Raw genomic sequence first — 20266 nt, forward strand, 5'->3', positions numbered from 1 at the left:
GATATATTGATATTACTAAGTATATTTGATGATATTATTATGAATAAAGTACTTCATAATATATAACCTATTTTTGTGGTACCTTGTTTTAAATGTTCAATTCTTAGCTATAAAAGTTGAACATTTTATAAATATTTTTAACTACAAAATCAATTTTAAATTTGATAAATGTTGTAAAAAATTGAACTTTAAATGCTTGTAAGAAAAATTGTGCCTACTTATTTTAAATTTTTTTAAACCGCTATTGTAACAATCTATCAAGAGCCTTGTAATGAATTTTCACGGTTTTTTACCCAACAAATAAAATGTTGTTAACATTCATAAAAAAAAACTAAATAAATTGAAAACTGAAAATGTCCGTAAACAACTCAAAACAAATCAAAATATTTTGATAATTGTATCCTGTACATAAAATGCTTATATAAACAACCAGTGAAAATTTCATATGGTAATTTATTTAAAAGTTATGCCAAAATTCCTGTTTTTCCTTAATTTTTATGTTTTTTTTCCTGGCACTTGAAAACTACTAGGAATTTTAAATTTTGACCTCTCCAATGCACAAACATATTCACTTTCCCATCGTACAAGATACCAAAGTTGAAAATCGAAGCATTATTTCGAATATTTATTTTGTACACACACACAAAATAATAAATAAATAAATAAAAAAAAAAACACATAATTGTAAAATTAATACATCCATCGCATCAGAATCTAAAACCTTATTCGTCTTTTTATTGAACTATATTTCATCATCTTAATATTAGTTAAGCAAAAGTGTAGCCAGTTTATTATGGGGGAAGTTTGTATTTCTACTTACCTTTAATTTTAAAATCTTTTACTGTTTCAGAATAAAAAATATAATATGGTAGTTGGTACATAGTGTTTGAAGTTAAGACAAACTGATTCAAATAAATAAATTTAATTATATTAGTTATTAAAAATAACCGTTGTAAAAAAAAATTCAAAATAATGTATAAAATAATTCAAAGAAATAATAATAATAGAAGTAGTTGAAGGTTATTATAATACCAAAATAAATATTACTCTTAAGGGGACGTTACAGTGACATTTGTTGTCTGCGTCTTACAAGTGCATAACATAGCAAATTTTACGCTCAACAGAACACGTTTATCTCCCGTTAGTTTGAAAATTAGAGCGAATTGTCCTCTTATAAAATTTAAAGGTAAGATTATTATCTAGACAGTGACATAGTCTTAAGAATTAAAATAGAAAATTAAATTAAAATAAAAAGCTTGTGTAATTGTCTAGATAATAATCTTACCTTTAAATTTTATAAGAGGTCAATTCGCACTCATTTTTAAACTAACGGAGATAAACGTGTTCTGCTGAACGTAAAATTTGATATGTTACGCACTTGCAAGACACATACAACAAATGTCACTGTAAAGGCACCTTAACCTTTTTACTGCTATACTATTTATCCACAGCAACCTGTATAATATGCTACATAAAATAAAACTTGTTTTTTTTTTTTTGAACATTTTTTAAGATTTTAATTTTGTAATCTTTTTTACTTTCTTGATTTTTAATCAAGTAAGAGTGGTAGTTGAAATGAAAAAAGTCTGAATTTTGAAAACTTCCAGAATTTGTATTAAATAGGAAAATAATAAAAATGTAATTCACTAATGATGAGTAGGTGGGTAATTTAGCTAGCTTTAATAAAAAATATTAATGAGAGTGCTTTAATATCACAACCAAACGGTTACCACTTGAATCCATAAAAACATTGGCGTGAACCATCCCTAAATTTCTATTTTTTAACTTCTCCTAGGCTAGGAGAAGTGCAGTGAAGATTTTCAGAACTTAATCTCCTGTCATTGATTCACTACAAAGCTCTAAAGCTGAAAAACATCAAAAAACGCCGAATAAAATTTGTTTTAATGTTCTGTATTGAATTAACTATTAAAGATAAAGTTTTGAAAATCTTCACTGTACTTCTTCTAACCAATGTGAATCTAACAAGACAAACAACAATATCCGCTCTCCGGTTTCAGAGGTCTATCTCACTAAATGAAAATGAAAATGATATTTTGTGGGGCTGTTCACACCAATGTTTTTTTTGTATTTAAATTGTTATACCGCTTAGGTGTGATATCAGTTAATAAATTTACTAAAAATTAAAAATCAAGAAAGTTTACATGCCGATCCCTGACTTGGCTAGCGTTTTTTTTTTCATTTAAAAATATATTTACAATCTATAATCCAGGTATAATGAGTGAGTGTTGTGGCATAAAATAACATTTGACTTAGGAACATTGTAAAGTAGGTAGGCTCCCAACAGTGCCACCTGACAAGAAACTAAGATTTATTTTATTTTTTTTCTTAGTTAAACAATTTTTTTTTTAAGCATTGAGCCGGTCTCTTGACCATTGCCTTTTTAATCTTCTAGGGGTGATTGAGGCAGAGGATAGACTTTTAATTAGTGGATTTGAATGAACGCGAAGCTTTGAGTGGAATTTTATGTAATGGGATTTGGCTAGGTCGTTGAGGGTTGGTATGTTCAGGTCCTTATTCGTTACCTAATACATACCAAGGGGCAGAGGTTATTAAGCATAAGCATATAGATTGGAATGCTGGCAAGGTTCTAGTGTTTGATGGCTTCGATGGCCCCCATAGTTGGATGCTGGACAAATTATCAATTTGTATTTATCGTTATATCGTTGGCTAGAGAAAGTTTCGATTTTAATAGAGGTCTCAGAAGATGCAGTCTAGAGTTCCCTGATTTTCGTTTTTGTTTTAAATGCGAGCTCCAGTTAAGGTGTTAGTCAAATATTAACCCTAGGTATTTTACTTTGTCTGATGAAAGAATTACTTTATTGTTAAACGTGACAGGGAGCAATCAGATTTGCGCATTGTAAAAGTTACACGAGTAGACTTGTTTTCATTGATTTTTATTTTCCACAGTTTTGTCCATACGTTAATTATATTTTTTTTTTTCGAGATCTAAATGTTCTTATTATTTAAGTTTGAAACAATGCGAGTCATGGTTTCCAGAACTTGTATGATTACAAGTTGGTATAAGCTCATGAAACGCTTATAAGGTGGTTTATATTAAGTTCATTACACTTTTTGAGAATTCGGTTCTATGAACTGAACTTGGGAATTAACTGTTATTGGCGCCTCTGAATATCGTTCTTACCATATAAAAATATTCGGAATTTACTTTTCATACATTATTTAGGTACTCGTATATTATGCTACCCACCAAAACAAAAACTGTACTCGTGCTTATCTACCGGAAAATATAACATACCCACTTAAATATTTTGTATTTATATTTTATTTCATTATGGGAAAGTACCTATGGCTTGAGTTATTAAGATATAAACAATATATTATAACATTTGTTGTTCATACAACACTACAATAGCTAAATAGCAATATTATGCTGGTAAATATCCACCAAGCCCCCCACAATAACTTACTTTTTGATATTAAACTGTTTTAGTCGTGTGTTGTGTCCTTCCATCTAGCTTTGTTAAGCAATTGATTTGTTCGACTGTTAACTAAAAGAGAATGGTGGCGATCAATTAAAACACAACATGACATTTGTCAATATATTTTAAGTCTTCTGGGATAACGTTAACATGGCATAACATTTTTATGCAAAACCATGCATAATGTTTTAAAATACTTGACAATGATGATCATCAGCAAGTACATTTTAGTTAAATAAATTCTTATTATGTAAAAATGATAAACACCCATAAACTTTTTTGGTAGGTAAGTAGCTTTTTACAGTAGGTAGCATACTACATGAGTGCCAATCAGTGGCACAACTAGACACTTGGGGGCCCTAAAGTCAAATATAAAACGGGACCCTCTAGCAAAAAATGTAAATGGTCTTAAACAATTAAAGGTACACGGTATACCACTTCCTCCCCATCCATAAGGTAATTAAAACCTTTCCATCGTTATGTATGTATGAAAGCGAAATGGAAATTTTTGTTACGGATTGGCTCCCAAAATGCATGACCGATTTGGCTGATTCTTTTTTTGATGTGTTCATAATTAATAAAGGTTAATATGAAAGAATTTTAGAAAAATCAACCGGAAAAGTAGAAAACTTGGAAAGCAGAAATACCACAGTGGCATGATCTGTTCAGCAAAAAAAAAAAAAATGAATTAAATAATAATAAAATAATTGTATTGAATAAAAGTTTTACTATCTGATTTATTGCTAAATTATTTATACATATTAACCATTTTTAACGGGCAACAAAGTGCATAGGGTCAGTTATTAATTTCATAACATTAAAAATAATTGTATAAACTAACTTTTTTTTTTTATATTATAAATTTATAAAATAGAATAAATATTAATATTTCTAGTTTTTTGTAAAAAATCATCAACAAAACGCTCTACAAAATACTGAGAAATACAATGGTAGAGAATATCAACTCTTGATAGTTTATATAACACATAATATTATGATCTAATGCAATTCAGATATGCCAATATAAAATATATATTGAAGTATAGTATATTTTTTTTATATACCTATCATCTTTGCCTACAGTTCAATTATATCATTTATTAAAAAAATACGTATAAGTTTTTATATTTGACTCATTATAATATCCAAACTGGTGGAAGAGTTCTTTTGCCTTCCGTTACTTTCATACACTCTTCGTGTCGACATAATAATTATACAAAATATACTGATAATAAACAAATAAACGACTTAAATATACTTCATGATTACGTAAATAGAAAAAAGGTAATATTAAACTAATAAAGAAATTTAAGCCTAATAAATCTTTTGTAATGATTTTATAATATTATTAAATAAATATCTCGTAGTGTAATATAGGTAATCCATAGTCTATTAACAATAACTATTAAAATAACAGTACATAGGTAATTATAGTATAACCAAACATCTCATTTTAATGTAGATGTTTATAAAAAAATATAGGTAATAATAATTGTAAAATGTGAAAAAATACTAAAAACTAATTTTTATGAAGGGGGCCCCACTAAATTGGGGGCCCCAAAGTTTCACTTTGCTTACATACCCGCTAGTTGCGCCACTGGTGCCAATGATTCTACATAATAATAATATTAATAATATATCATTTACGGTACTGACACATAATGCGTACAACATTTGGAGTACAATAATAAAACACACACAATCACACAGATCATGTCAATTGAATTAAAAACAAAATAAATTACCAAAAATAAAAATATAATTATTAGAATGCCGTTTGAAGCTATTGTCTATAAACGTATACAAAAGCTTGATACAAAAAAAGTAAAATTAAACAAAATTATCAGCCTTGTTAAAATGTAGAACTCAATATACAGTTAGCAGCATTGTTGTTAGCAATAAATAGACTATTACATTAAAAAATAAATAATTGCTCACAAAAAAAATTGATGAATATTATTGAAGTACAGTATATAATATTAGAGAATATTTAAAAGTTGCATTTGGATTAAGTTGTTAAATTATTAGCTGTTACACATTGAACAAAACAAAAATATCTATACAATTGAACTTGTGAATGCGGATTGGAACCCAGCACAATTGTTTGGATATACTTTAACTATTGGTTACCACAGAGAGTTGTGATGAAATTTAAGATCTCGTTTCACGGAGTTTCCATCTTTGTCAGTTTTGAATGCATTACTATTTTCAGGATGTGGATTAGTTTCTTTGAACTGGTGATCCACGCTAAATTATTTAAAAACATTTTAAACTAAAATTAATGAAATCTAGATTATTATAAATTTGAATACTAACAAATCTGTGTCTTGGTTGTATTTGAACTTCACAAACGCAGCATCGCCTTCACCTTGAACTATCTATAAATAATAACAATGATATATTACTCTCATAAAAAATATATGTAAGTTGTTGAATTAACACTAACCTCGCCCATTGTATCATGATGTTTATGAGCCCCATGCCGTCCAAACATTGCCTGTCGCTTATATGATACAGCTCTAACATAGTAAAATAGTTATGTAAAATAATGATTTTTTTTTTTAATTCAACATCTTTAGAATAAATATTTACCTATGTCCACTATTGTCATGATTCTTTTCGTCTACTATAAATTATTAACAAAATTTATTAATAATAATTGCATTCAGTAAAGTAAAAGTATATTCTGGATTTTAATGTTTATACATATATTTTTGTCAAGGTGGGCAAGTTAGTAATTTTTTTCAACTAGTTAAAGTTAAGTACTTTAAAACAAACTAACCAAGTTAGAAGATAAATTAATTTCAGAAATCTTCCAAATCTAAAACTCTAAAAGTTAATTTGGTGAAAATACTAAATTATGATAGAGTAGGAGTTTGTTTTTTTTATAAATTAAAATATAAATACGTTATAAACACGTTTATTCAAAATATGTAATATATTTCATAAATTAAATACTCGGTATCTAAAATAAATTATTGGTGACGATTATATTGAACAACTGATAATTTGATCAAATGTTTCAAGTATGTAGGGTAATAACTTACTAATAACCTTAATTTCTTGGAAACAGTTAAGAATATCAGTCATTAGAATGTTTTACAAAATAAGAAATATACAGATAGTTTATATATTTATGTGTGTATATCTATAGGCTATAGGCTTCATAGTTGAGAAATACAAGTAATATAAAGAATTGATAATAAATAATATGACAAAACATGTTATTATTATGACGGCTATAGATACTAATTGGCACTCTGCAGTTATACAAAATATTTGGATTTTTGGAATGATAAAAAACTACAAAAATAACTAGTAGTACCTACTACATAGTTACTTATTGTTTTTTATCAGTTAGATTTGATTATTTTACACATTCAATTCAACTTGATAAGTTACAAAATGAATTAAATTAAGTAACTATCAAACTTAATTTTAACTTTCTAACTAGTAAGTACAAATTCAAATCAAAAAGTTTATATACTTCTGGTTAAGAGAATATTTTGATATACATTTACATAATTGTATCACATTAAACGCTTTTAAAAATCTAAGAGTACGGACTATGTAGTATGCAGTGTTGGGTAGTAATATAACGCAAATTACAGTAACGCAATTACTTTTTCAGTAACACAGCATTAATTTCATTACATTTTACTTAAGAGGACGTCGCACCCGCATATGTGGTCTCTGTCTTACACGTGTACGACATAACATTTTTTACGCTCAGCAGATCACATTTAGCCCTGTTAATTTTAAAATTAGAAAGAATTGACCTCTTATAAAATTTAAAGTTAAGAATGTTATCTAGGGCATCTCATCGGCTTTTTATTATATTTCAGTTTTAAAGAGAATTATGAATATTTTAAAATTGTAAATTATTTATACATCTTTTAATGCTCATAACTCGATTTTGAATTAAAATTTGAGAAAAAGCCGATGAGATGCCCTAGATAACATTCTTAACTTTAAATTTTATAAGAGGTCAATTCAATCCAATTTTAAAATTAACTGGGCTAAACGTGATCTGCCGAGCGTAAAATTTGCTATGTTGTACACGGGTAAGACGGAGACAACATGTGCGGGTGCGACGTCCTCTTAAAGTAACGCAATAATGCGTTTTTATTTGATAAATAATAGTTTTGAATGTATTACAGGTATAGGATGGATATCCTAGAAAAATTAAATATCAAATATATTTATCTTTGATTCCTATAATAGTTAATAATATTACTAAACATTCCAGGAATAAATATTATCACGTTATTAGCAGAAAGAAAAGTTCGGTTTAAAAATAAAATTTAATAAAAATTAATTATGATTCATGACTTATGATTATATAGCCATATAGGTGAGATATTTGAACATAATACTAATATAGTTCTATTATCACTAGGTCTATGTTTGTAAGATATATATAACAATTGAATATGGTAAAAAAATTGATGAAAAAAGTAACGTTATTTGTAACGCACTACTTTATTAATGAAAAAGTAATGTAACGTGATAAAAATAATTTTAGGTAACGCAAATGTAATTTAGATAAAAATATTTGAAGTAATGAGTAACGTAATTTCATTACTTTTGAAAATTAATTTACCCAACACTGGTAGTATGTAAGCATTATAAAACTCTTACGTGCGTCATCAAAAAATTCTTCATATATTACAAAATTATTTCCTTGGTTAACCAATTTGGATAGTTGATAATGCTTCCACATAAACTGCAATAATTTTTTAGTTGGCTTGTCAATAGCCAAATGTTTGGCTTCTAAATTTATATCCTAAAAATGTAACATAAATTTTAAGTCAAGAAAAACTATTTGATTTTGCCAAATATTATATTCTTTGAAGTTTAAAATATTCAGAAGTTAGTTACCTGTAACATGCATTCGATCAAACGTTTTCCATAACCTTTACGCTGTTTGGACTCATGTATGTAGAAATCTAACAAACAGTAGACCATTGCTTCTGACCGCAAGCCTTCTTTGTTATAGAGGTATAACTTTTTCCATCCCATCTTCAAAATTCCAACAACACTGAAATGTCTATACAACAAATACAAACAAACCTTATTGATATTAAATGTTAATATTTTAATGGGCTTGATTTTTTTAAAACAGATTAATACATTAAGAATAAAAAATAAACTGAGCACAGTTAAAATCCAACAAAATATATTATGTGTTCACTCAGTAATCAAATCAAAGTGTCACTAATGAGTGACTTCTTCCTTCGATGTTTTTTATTTTGTTTTTTTTCCACGTTAAGTATAGCATTTATCAAATATTCTTACTATGCATTTTCTGTATAGATGACTTATTTCAATATATAAGTTAAAGAAAAAAGTGTTTACTCAGGTTTATCGTGTTCTGTCATCATGTAGAGAATGTGATCGGAATTGGCTAGCTTGTCGCCGCTGGTTATGGGCATCTTCAATTCTTGAGCAATGGCCGAAGCTTTACCCATCTCGTCAATGATCAGTTTCATTATGCTTTTTAAGCTATACACAAAAATTAATAATAAGTAATAACACAGCAATACCAATATTAGCAACTAAACCATAGACGTATAATATAATTACGTTATATTATACGTCTATGAACTAAACCCCCTTAGATACAATCTCTCCAAATTTACCGGGAACCATTTCTTATTCATTACACACCTATCCACACACAAAATTAACTTGCACACACATCATATATTAACCTCAGTTACCCCAAGCCAGCATAAAATTTCGAATACACTGTCATCGCTCTCGCCCCTGGTTAGGTTAAGTTATCCATCACAGTGGGTAACGGAGGGACTTAATAATAATATGTAGGCACTCACTCTTCATTTTTTTCGTGTCCCAAGGCCGTCAGCGTGTTGTCAATCTTCATCACCTCTTCGGTGGCCACATTCTTAATGTCAAACTTGAACTCCATGACGCAGAACTACGAATATTTTAGTACTCGGCGAAGATACGACGATACCAGACCGGTAGAACGATTATTATCGGTCGTACACTAGTAGCGCGAAAACTAAGAATACTTAATAGCTATTAACAATTTATTAGTTTCGCTTTCGTCTAGTAATACGTAGAGTACAGACGATTATCGTCGCAGAGGCGTAAATCCGAAATCGGATCGACCAAGGAGGGCGTCCGCCAACGGTCAACCTTGGAATTAAAGTGTCGCACTGTCTGCCGCAGTAGGCGGTCGGGCAGGCTGTCAATAAATATAATCGCCTGGTTTAGGTAGGTACCAGTGTCTACAACCGTGGTCACGGATGGCGTAGGAAAAGGTTGTAAAAACTATTGATAAGACGACTTTTGCCGCCAAATGTTTTGTGTACAATGATAACGTTATACTCCTTGATAACCCCCCCATCTTATCAGAGGCGGTGCGCTGCGAAACCGTCATAAGCACGATTGAAGGCAAATTAGTATTAATCATTGATCAGTATTATTAATTTTATAAATATCACTGACCACTGTTCTTCTAATCTTCAACCGGTGGTACATTACCAGATTTTGCGTTACGTTTTCACGTGACCTTTAGAACTGGGTTAGCGAATGGGTGGGTCGTGGATAAACCCACAAACATTTTGTGTGATGTGTATTGTGTAGTACACCAACACGAAATGCTATACAGCCATATAGGTTAACTAAAAGTAAATTCTACACTACTTTATAGAAAAGTAACTCTCAATCGGGGCCTTTTTTCAGTCCGTTAACGTGGGTCGCAAATAATAACAGGTTGTCTTCGATGAGGTAGCGGTGTATTTATGAATTATTTCCTCCTAAAGTAGGGGGTAAGGCATTGATTCACGTACCTACATGGAAGTGGGAGACTAAAATATTTGCTCATTAATTTGTTTCTTTGTAATAAGAGAAATATATAATCAATAATCATACACAACATAAAAGTATATATCGATAAAAGCAATATATCATTCAACTAACTTGTATCTAACATCGTTCTCGAATACAAAACAAAATATGCGGGTTATGATTAATAAAATAAACATGATAAATCCAATATCATATTATTTTAATTTAATAGTTTTATTCAGATATTATGTCCAGGGAAAAGCTAGATTACAATCACAGTATCTCGAACTGCAAAGCCCTATAAGGCCATATTCTATATGCCCTATGCTGTATAGGTAGTGTACACTGTACACGACATTCTATATTGAATACCAACTAACACAATTATTAATCATTTATCATTATACCTTTGCGCAAGCCCGTTCGTACAAATAAAATTAAAAACTATTATTAGAACATCGCATTGATTATTTTTGTTAGGTTTAAAATAGTTAACAATAATAATAAAAAATTAAGTTTTCTTTCTTTGGTGGCCAGTATGTACCTAACCAGTGTTCAGTATATGTTCACCAATAACTTCGTCAATATTTATATGTTATATCTATTGTGATTTTTTAAACAAATTGAAAGCAAATAACTAAATACAGTTGACATCAGTAGAAGCCAATTGGTACATGGTAAGTAGTTGTGGGTACTAATAGTTCAAAATAAATATATTAACGTTAATACGTAAACATGTAAATCCACCGGAAAATACTCTAAAACAATTGTTAATACCTAAAAAAAAAACAATGAGGTCTATCCCCCAAGGCCCAAAATACACTACTGGTCTTCAAACAAACAATAATTTACCAGTATGTACTTGTATAGATGCCTCGTGCAGTCGTACATACAACAAATCGATGATTTTTTCACGCGGGGAAGTATGGGTAATGGCCAATGGGACATAGCGTTGTTTTTTGATTAAGTTGGGAAAAATATACAAGTTTTTATGTACCTATATAAATATTATATGGATAAGGATCCAATTGCTCCAAGTGACCATGGTATATTTTTAACACCACGTAATTGACTCGTGGAAACTCCAAGGTTCCCGAACTTGTCAGTTTGAATATTACCAACACTTTCTGAAAGATCCTAAAAAGTCGAATAAAACCTAAATTTTCATATACTTTTAAAAAAAAGTACCTCATTAGTACTCGGTAGTTTAAGTCAGTGTTAACTGTTATTATTGTCATAGGATCATAGTTCACAGGATCAGCAACCACCTTCACCTCGTACAATCTACAAATAAATAATAACAACACTAGGTATTTTTTATCATATCCATATTTAAATCGTCGAATTAACCAACTTCGACTATCATACAGTAATGTGTAGTTATGTCTATCGACCATCGTCGGTATACGTCCAGGATCCAGTCCACATGAAATGTCACAAATAGATTTATATTATAAAAAATTTCATGTAAACAACGTGTAAATAATTGTGTAGAAAATGTGTGTTGAGTATTTTCATAAACTTATATTGTGAAAAATTGAATGATTCAGTTGGCTAATGATTATTCAACTGTCAATTAATGTGCATGTACAATTAACAACAATATATATACAAAGTGTCAAAGTTATTAATTATTATAAAATAAAATGTATAGAATTTATTTAGTTTGAAAAATATTTTATTCCAGTGTTTCCCTATATACCTATGTACAATTTTGCTAGTATATTATACATTCGTAACATCTATATTACTAATTTAGACGATCGATTTATGTGAGAATGGAGATATTATGCATGCGTCGTCTCACGGTCCCAGTCTTATAAAGTTATAACGTACAAAAACGAAAAACATGACAGACTTATGATCAGCAGTTACAATTTTGTGTAGTAATGTTTGACTAATACTTAAGCATTAAGAGGACACCACATCCACATAATAATATGTTGTCTCCCTCTTACAGCAACCGTATACCATAGCAAATTTTTGTTCGGCAGTTCAAAATTATTGTGTAACCTTTAATAATAGAATGAATTGACTTATTATCAAACTAAAGGTAAGAACATAATTTGTGTTTTCACTTGGATTTTTTACCATATTTTAATTTTTAAAGAAGTTATGAGTATGTAATATATTACAAGTTAAAAATTCTCATAATTTGTTTAAAAATTAAAATATCGTAAAAATTCCAAGTCAAAATACAGATAATGGCCTTACCTTTACGTTCAATGATAGGATAGTTCACTCTATAGTAAATTATTAAAGGTTACTATACACACAATTGGAACGGCAGAACTCACATTTGCTACATTTGTAAGGATACAACTATACGTGTATACAACATTATATGCGGGTGTAGAGTACTCGGTTCTGGATGATGTAGGTATATACTATATATATGTTCTTATTTCTTATATAGGTAATGGACCGTTATAACTTATAATTTTAAATTTTAAATTATTTCAATGACTGTTAACAAGTGTATATATTATTATGCTATAAAGTGCTCCATAAATATGGTGGTATAAGTATATAATAGTATACATTATAAAAGTAAATAACTCATGTTAAACGCCAATAATTAGGAATAAATAAATATCTAAATACATCAGAAAATCTCGTACTTTTTTTAACAGAATCCAAACGATAGAAATACTATATGTCAAAATAAATTACATAATATATACTAGGTATATAACATATAAGTATATTTATAGTGACATAGTGTAATATATTTATCATTTACGCTCAACATTTTTTTACAGGTAAAACAATATAAAAAGAATTTACGGTAGGTGGGTACATTATGGTGCCTCATTTTTTGAATGGCTATTGTAATACTTAGAAGAGTGTAAGTCAATTGAAAATGAATATTATAAGTATTACATTATTGTTGACATGTAGGATGTATATTGTATATAGGTGTCATAATTAATAAATGATAAATGATTGCAATTTGCAGTAAAAAGATTTTTTTTTATTCATCTTTATAGTTTTCACTTTATAGCGCAATTCATAGTCGATGGTTAAGAATAAGTATTGCTTAGTTTTGTAAACTGTAATACTTACTATAAATTTAAATTACAAATAAAATAAAACTTGTAGAAGATATATCTTCTTCGTCTTGAAGAATAAAATATGAAGTACTGGTAATATACTACCTATATAATTTACACAAAAAATAATGTGAACTTGTGAGAATGTTTAGACAATCAAGTACTTAATACCTATAAGGTATATGTTTTAATAGGTATGTTTTACCGATGTTTACTAAATATATAAAACTAATGTAAAATTATGTAAAAATCATTACCAACCCACAACCACTCGAAACAAAGTTTTTATATGGCAGTGCCGTGTTGACGTAATTACACAGTGCCGTTACGAAAGTTCGACTTGCAGGTACCTAACTGAAACCCAGTGGAACTTGGGTAATATAATTTGAAAAAATTTATATAACACTCTTTTAAAATTATTATTAGTAGGTACTTATTTACCTTATTGTACTTATAGGTATCGTAACAACTAACAATATGTAAATGTAGGTATATACTAACAATGTCAAACAATTATGTTGTTATCATTATTAATTAATCAATAGCATTGTATAGATTATCGTCTGCCGTGGTTGACCACGACCGGTCAACGGGTTTGTCATAACGACGAATAATAATAAAAAATATACTCCATGTTAATTATAATTTATAGTCTATACTCTATAGATAATGTAAGTATATAACTACACCATATTATAATACCTACTTTTTGAATGAATTTAGCCATATAATGAAGAAGGTTATAAATTGTATATAATATTATGTTGCATACGCATGGCGCATTGCGGCGGTAGCAGTAAAATTCAGCCAAATATTATCGCTATAAATTAGTGTGCGAGCCAGGTTTCAGTTAGCTGCAAGTCAAACTTTCGTAATATGACACGCTGTATAACGTCGTCACCAGTGGCGTAATTAGAACTGAATTTCGGGAGGAGGGGATTAATCTTTATACAATAGTGTAATTTATTGTAGTATTATATTCATTATTAAGCTTTACACTTTATATTTGCTAGTAGCTTCAACAGTGCAAGTGCGATTAAAAAAAAACTACTTTATAAAAATGAATTCAAATATTGTATTATTCAACAAGATGAACACTTTGTCATATAATAAAAATTATAGCAATGAAACTACTAGTTATTCAGTACAAATAATAATATATTGTTCTCAAAAATAACTATCTACTTCAAATTAATTTTTAAGACTTGTATTTGCATATTATTTTTAAAAATAATATGGATTAAGTGAAAGTGAGTCAAATTATTAAATATAGGCCGTTGATTATTTCTGTATGTATTTATTACCATAGAGTGCTGTGATGGAATTTGAGATCCCGTTTCACAGAGTTCCCATACTTGTCAGTTTGAAGTTCACCAACGACTTCAGGATGTGGGATCAATTCTTTGAACCGGCTATCAACGCTAGATATAAGTTTAAAAAAATCCAATTGAAATAAATCTGAATAACTAGAAATTATGATTGGTATACTTACAAATCATTGTCGTGATTGTACTTAAACTTCATAGTATCAGTACCACTTTGTACAATCTACATAATAATAATATAATTATAATAATAATACAATAATTATGCATTATGCCGAGCAGCTGCTGCACAAACATATTATATTCATTTAAATATTTAACGGTTCACTAATATTTAACTGACCAATCGTCGTGGTCCACCAAATTATGTTTGAGGGACCATTAACTCGCTATCAATTCATTAAACGTTTACAAATTGTTTATGCAACCGCGAACCCGGCATTAGTGTATAAGTATAAGTATACAATTTTATTAAATCTTTGAATAACTCACTTCACCCATTGTATCGTGACGTTTGTGAGCGTCGTGCCGTCCAAATCTTTGTTTACACTCCGATGTTCTATACGATTTAAAAATAATTTTTTTTTTAAAAAACAACATTTTTTATCTCACACTCAAAAGATTTTACTACAATTATAATATACATCGGAATCGGGCATGTATAAGTTTAGGTAGGTGTACATAAGTCGGGGACGTCATTAAAGAACAAGGCGGTAATGTAACAATCTGACGAAATAGAAATTCGGCAACACCCGATAATTACTGTAATAGTTGAACAAATAATATTATAATTATGATGTCGGGGGAAATCAGAATAAAACCAACCGACGGCAACTGTAATGGCTGCCGCGTAACGAAAATCCGACCGTAAAAACAGTAAAAGGGGGATTATTGTCGACTGTCGTTTGGCGGTGTTCGACGAACTAAACATTAAACAATTCGTGTTTTTCCTGGTACTGTAAACGGGAAAATTCTTTTTTACGTGAAACAAACCGTACCAATAGTTTTATGAAAATCGCATTAATTCGTGCAGATAAATCACGACGATTTGATCGATTCCTTTAACTAAACCGTCACGATAATTATTGATTTATTATCGAGTAGAGTATACTTGCAAATTGCATTGTCTACTTGAAATTCAACGCAAAAATTATCATCGAGAACGCGTCATTATAAAATGAGTAACTCACTCGCCGACGTCCATGCGTCCCTCGGCCGGCGGCGGCGCGTCGCCATCGGTCTTCTGCGCCTCGTCGTGGTAGTTGTTGAACTGCATTATATTATGATACAATAATATTATCAATACGACCTTCAAATACCGTTGGAGTATTTTACTGGTATTGTCTGTAATCGAGTGACAGCGACAACACAAATCGAAGACTACAATAGGCAGTTACCGAATAAAAACAAAATCGTTTAGTAACTATGTTACACGTCAAGTCCGCGGGAGTACTGTCTGCAATTAGTGTGCGCGTTCGCTGTTCAACCTTCAGCGTTGTTCTTACGAAATATATTCTGTCGGCTGCGTTATTACGAGGTATATAGCGTGTACTGGTTAATGGTAGTCGGTTATAAGTGGTTCTGAGGGGTGGTGGCGGGTGTGATTATGGGGTGGACGTGACCTTGAATGAGCGCATACGTTTGTCCCGTACCCGCACAGCGTTCCTGCGGGAGACGGACGAGCCACAAAGATCGGCACGCAGTGTGGTACGCCGCTACACACATTCTAGCAATATCAACTGCTAGAAGGCTAGCTGTTATAAATACGGAAAATAAAATTAAGATAGACCAAATGAAGAGGCAAATAATTATTGGATAAGATAGAACGATTTACATTGGTTATTTTTCCATAATCGATTAGGTACCTTTCAAAAATGATTCATGGCAGCGTGTTGCGTTGCGTGAGGTAGGGACTCAGCGAAGAACTCATTTTTGTCGAGTCGCGTGCTGTTCTCTTAACCTGGACAGAGAATAGGTAGTCGGAGCATACCAGTCACGTGATTCCAGTCAGATTCTGAGCGGAACGATGAATGTTTTAATTTTACAATGATGTGCTTTTTTTTGTGTTTACCGTCACGACTGGTTTACACGATTATAGTAGTCGAAACAATGCTTTGATTTAAATTTCCGCATCTTTTATGTTGGTAAAAGGAATCAATATCTAGTTGATGATTTGCAGAGGTCAAAATTGAAAATGTCCAGTACTTTTCAAAAGCATTGGGAAAAACTGAGATATTTGCTTAGGCAGTTTTCGAAAAATTTTGATTTTTGATGTAACTAAAAATAATAACCATAAATACACTATAGATGAATTTTTCATTGAATATTCAGAATAGCATTTTCTATACAACATATAATTTTTAGTTTAGTTACTATCACAAATATATTAGTTTCCAATACCTTTTTATATATAATACTATGATTTTTACTGAGATATTTTGTCACTTTAAAAATATATAAGTATGATAAGTGTAAAAGTGTGTTAAGTACACCAAGGACATTATTGGTAACCCAAAAGGCCAAAACTTCAAAGTTGTAAATCACTTGTTGATTCATAGACAACTGTCACATTGAATATGAGTAAACAATAATATTGCAATTCAGTAACTTAAAATCTGGACTTCAAGATTAATAATTTCATTGTTATTATTCAGTTTTTTGTTTTGATATTAGGGTATGCTTTATCATACCAAACACTCTGTAGTTATACCTATAGTAGTATAATACATGAGAACTATAACCTAACCTAACCTTTTTTTTATAGTACGAATACATAATATATTTCCACAGACACCATCACCATCATCTTATATTAGCGATGCTAACAAAATTATACCGTCCAGTTTCATTCTCAACAATTTACCATACAAATATAGTTTATAAGGATACTAAATACCAATAAAATGTACTGAATACCTACTTAATCTGAAGATTTTAGGTTTTGGTGGAGTAATAGGTAATACAAAACTTTGTTAGTAATAATATATAATTATCAAAAATATTTATTAAAATAAAATTTTTTTGAACTCTTTACTATGCCACAATAGAAGTCTTAATACAAAAATTATTATACAAATAAAACCTGTTAAAAATAAACTAAAATGTTAAATTTTTTAGGTAAGTGGAACACCTACATTTTATAGAAAATTACATAAATATACCTAACTGTTTTAAACAATTAAAATATTTTAGTTTTAGTTCATATTCGTACAATTTGAAATGTGTAGTTGGTTGTGATTTTAGTGCATTAGGAGAAAGTATAATTGTATTGGATAGGTTGTTATTTTAAGTTACCACAGAGAGTTGTGGTGGAATTTAAGATCTCGTTTTACAGAGTATCCATCCATGTCAGTCTTAAAAGCACCTTTACTTTCAGGATTTGGATTCTTTTCCTTGAACTGGTTATCAACACTATAAAATCAAAAGAAGTTTAATTAAAAAAACTTTTTATCAAAATAATAATCAAAATAGGTACTAACAAATTGGTGTCTTGGTTGTACTTGAACTTAACAAATGCAGCGTTCCCTTCACCTTGTATAATCTATAAAGTATAAACAATAACAATGTATTAGTATTGTAAATAATGAACTATAATTAAAAGTAAAACTTACTTCAGCCATTGAATCATGATGTTTATGAGCTCCGTGCCGTCCAAACATTGGTTGACTCTTATATGCTACAGCTCTAAAAAAATATAATATATTGAATTTTTTTTTAAATATTTTAAGTTCTTTAAATTATATTCATACCGATTTCCAGTATTGTCGCGATTATTTTTTTCCTCTGCTATTGCTATAAATTAAAATGTTAATGGTAAAAAAAATACAGTTTTAAAACATTTAAAATTCTTACACGAATTGTGAAAAAATTCTTCAAAGATAACGAAATTGTTTCCCTGGTTTACCAATTTTGATAATTGAAAATGCTTCCACATAAACTGCAATAGTTTATTAGTTGGCTTATCGATAGCTAAATGTTTGGCTTCTAAACCAATATCCTAAAAATATAGAATTGTAATTTTTAATTAGCCAATATTAAGTACAAAATATTCAGAATTATGTTAAAATAATACTTATAAGAATAATGAGGTTATTATACCTGTAGCATGCATTGAAACAAACGTATTCCATAACCTTTACGCTGTTTGGACTCATGTATGTAAAAATCCAACAAACAGTAGACCCTGGCTTCTGAACGGGAAGCTTGTTTGTCGTAGAGAAACAATTTTTTCCATCCCATCTTCAAAAATCCAACAACAGCGAAATGGCTGGTAAACAAAATACAAATACAGTAATTGTTGTGAGAAACAAATAAATTAACCAAAAATAAACATTGGTAATATATTATAATATATGTATAACTTACCCTGGCTTATTGTGTTCGGTCATCATATAAATTACATGATCAGAATTGACAAGTCTTTTGGCGCTGGTGATTGGCACCTTAAACTCTTGAGATACAGCTGATGCTTTACCCATTTCGTCAATGATTAATCTCATTATGTTTTTCAAACTGTACAAACAATACAATAATATATTATAAGAACTCTGCATGGGGTGGAAAAAATAAATAGAAATAATTTGATTTTTTTTCATAATATAGGTATCCTAAATACAAATTCCAAACTATTTTTTCTTGGTCCTTCCGGTTTCATACCCTCCCCCTAGTTTTTAAATTAATTGTCGGGTCCTGTACTGCTCACAATTTAAAATATACCTAAGTAAATATGTCTTAAATGGTTATGATGCTGATAAAATTCCAGCCCACCCAGAAAAAATTCCAGTTCCGCCTTCCTACTCAGTACTTACTCATCGTTTTCCTCGTGTCCCTCGACCGTCAGTGTGTTATTTATCTTCAGCACCTCGTCGGTGGCCACTTTCCCGATGTTGAAGTTGAACTCCATTATTGTCGTCTGGTGAACGGTCTATAAAAGGGTGAATGAAACCTTAAGACGTGAATACGATTTAAAAATACAGAACAATCGTTCGGGACTCGAAGAGGGGCACAAAATATTCTTCGTCGCTATTATTCGATATTTTGAAATGCCAACAAAATACGCAACGGACAGAGAAGTGAAAATCTGAAACGCCGAACGAACATTAAACGAATAAATTGGTAATGGCGGTTGCGGCGTCGTGGACTGCGGTGGCCGAACGGGCAGGCTGTTGACGGGACCGACAAGAAAATATCAGGTAACCGCCATTCCAACTGAGTACCAAACCCACAAAGTACCAACGTCCTGCACACGCAGGCCTCACTCCGAATATTATTAAGCACCGATTATTCAGGCGTTTTTGTCAAGAATAAACTGGAATATCGGACAAGGTAATGTTTTTTCCATGAAAATTGGATCGCGTTTTCCGAGTGTTGAGTACCTACATTTTTTCTCGGGCGCGAGGCGGTTCCAAAGTCCAGATGGTGTCCAGGTGCAGAGTGCGGACGCGTAATAATAATTCTATAATAAATATGAATAACAATGAAACCGCTGTATATAAGACTTATTGAAAATGTTATTTATTAATATAAGATTATTGAAGTGCATTGGCCTTTTCCCGACAGCTGCGGACTGCGGGCTACAATAGGAAAATTGCGTACTAACGATAATAAA

General features: G+C 30.3%; 3 protein-coding genes across 3 annotated transcripts; all 3 read right to left on the reverse strand.

Annotated features, from left to right (window-relative positions):
* Window positions 1–5202: 5202 nt before the first annotated feature.
* LOC132941177 (alpha-tubulin N-acetyltransferase 1-like) lies at window positions 5203–9678 on the reverse strand. The gene is made up of 8 exons (XM_061009116.1): window positions 9299–9678; window positions 8820–8966; window positions 8343–8511; window positions 8103–8247; window positions 6054–6087; window positions 5908–5980; window positions 5778–5839; window positions 5203–5708 (listed from the first exon to the last, which is right to left on the reverse strand). Exons 1-8 carry the CDS (start codon window positions 9391–9393, stop codon window positions 5588–5590), a joined length of 846 nt encoding a protein of 281 aa, XP_060865099.1. The 5' UTR covers window positions 9394–9678; the 3' UTR covers window positions 5203–5587.
* Window positions 9679–14394: 4716 nt separating this feature from the next.
* LOC132941625 (uncharacterized) lies at window positions 14395–16220 on the reverse strand. The gene is made up of 4 exons (XM_061009765.1): window positions 15849–16220; window positions 15151–15217; window positions 14826–14881; window positions 14395–14754 (listed from the first exon to the last, which is right to left on the reverse strand). Exons 1-4 carry the CDS (start codon window positions 15932–15934, stop codon window positions 14634–14636), a joined length of 330 nt encoding a protein of 109 aa, XP_060865748.1. The 5' UTR covers window positions 15935–16220; the 3' UTR covers window positions 14395–14633.
* A 1448-nt stretch (window positions 16221–17668) lies between these two features.
* Window positions 17669–19941, reverse strand: LOC132941623 (alpha-tubulin N-acetyltransferase 1-like). The gene is made up of 8 exons (XM_061009764.1): window positions 19467–19941; window positions 19024–19170; window positions 18757–18925; window positions 18511–18655; window positions 18408–18450; window positions 18270–18342; window positions 18138–18199; window positions 17669–18069 (listed from the first exon to the last, which is right to left on the reverse strand). Exons 1-8 carry the CDS (start codon window positions 19559–19561, stop codon window positions 17949–17951), a joined length of 855 nt encoding a protein of 284 aa, XP_060865747.1. The 5' UTR covers window positions 19562–19941; the 3' UTR covers window positions 17669–17948.
* Between the last annotated feature and the right edge of the window lie 325 nt (window positions 19942–20266).

The sequence above is a fragment of the Metopolophium dirhodum genome, chromosome 3, assembly GCF_019925205.1.
Source record: "Metopolophium dirhodum isolate CAU chromosome 3, ASM1992520v1, whole genome shotgun sequence".
NCBI lineage: Eukaryota > Metazoa > Arthropoda > Insecta > Hemiptera > Aphididae > Metopolophium > Metopolophium dirhodum.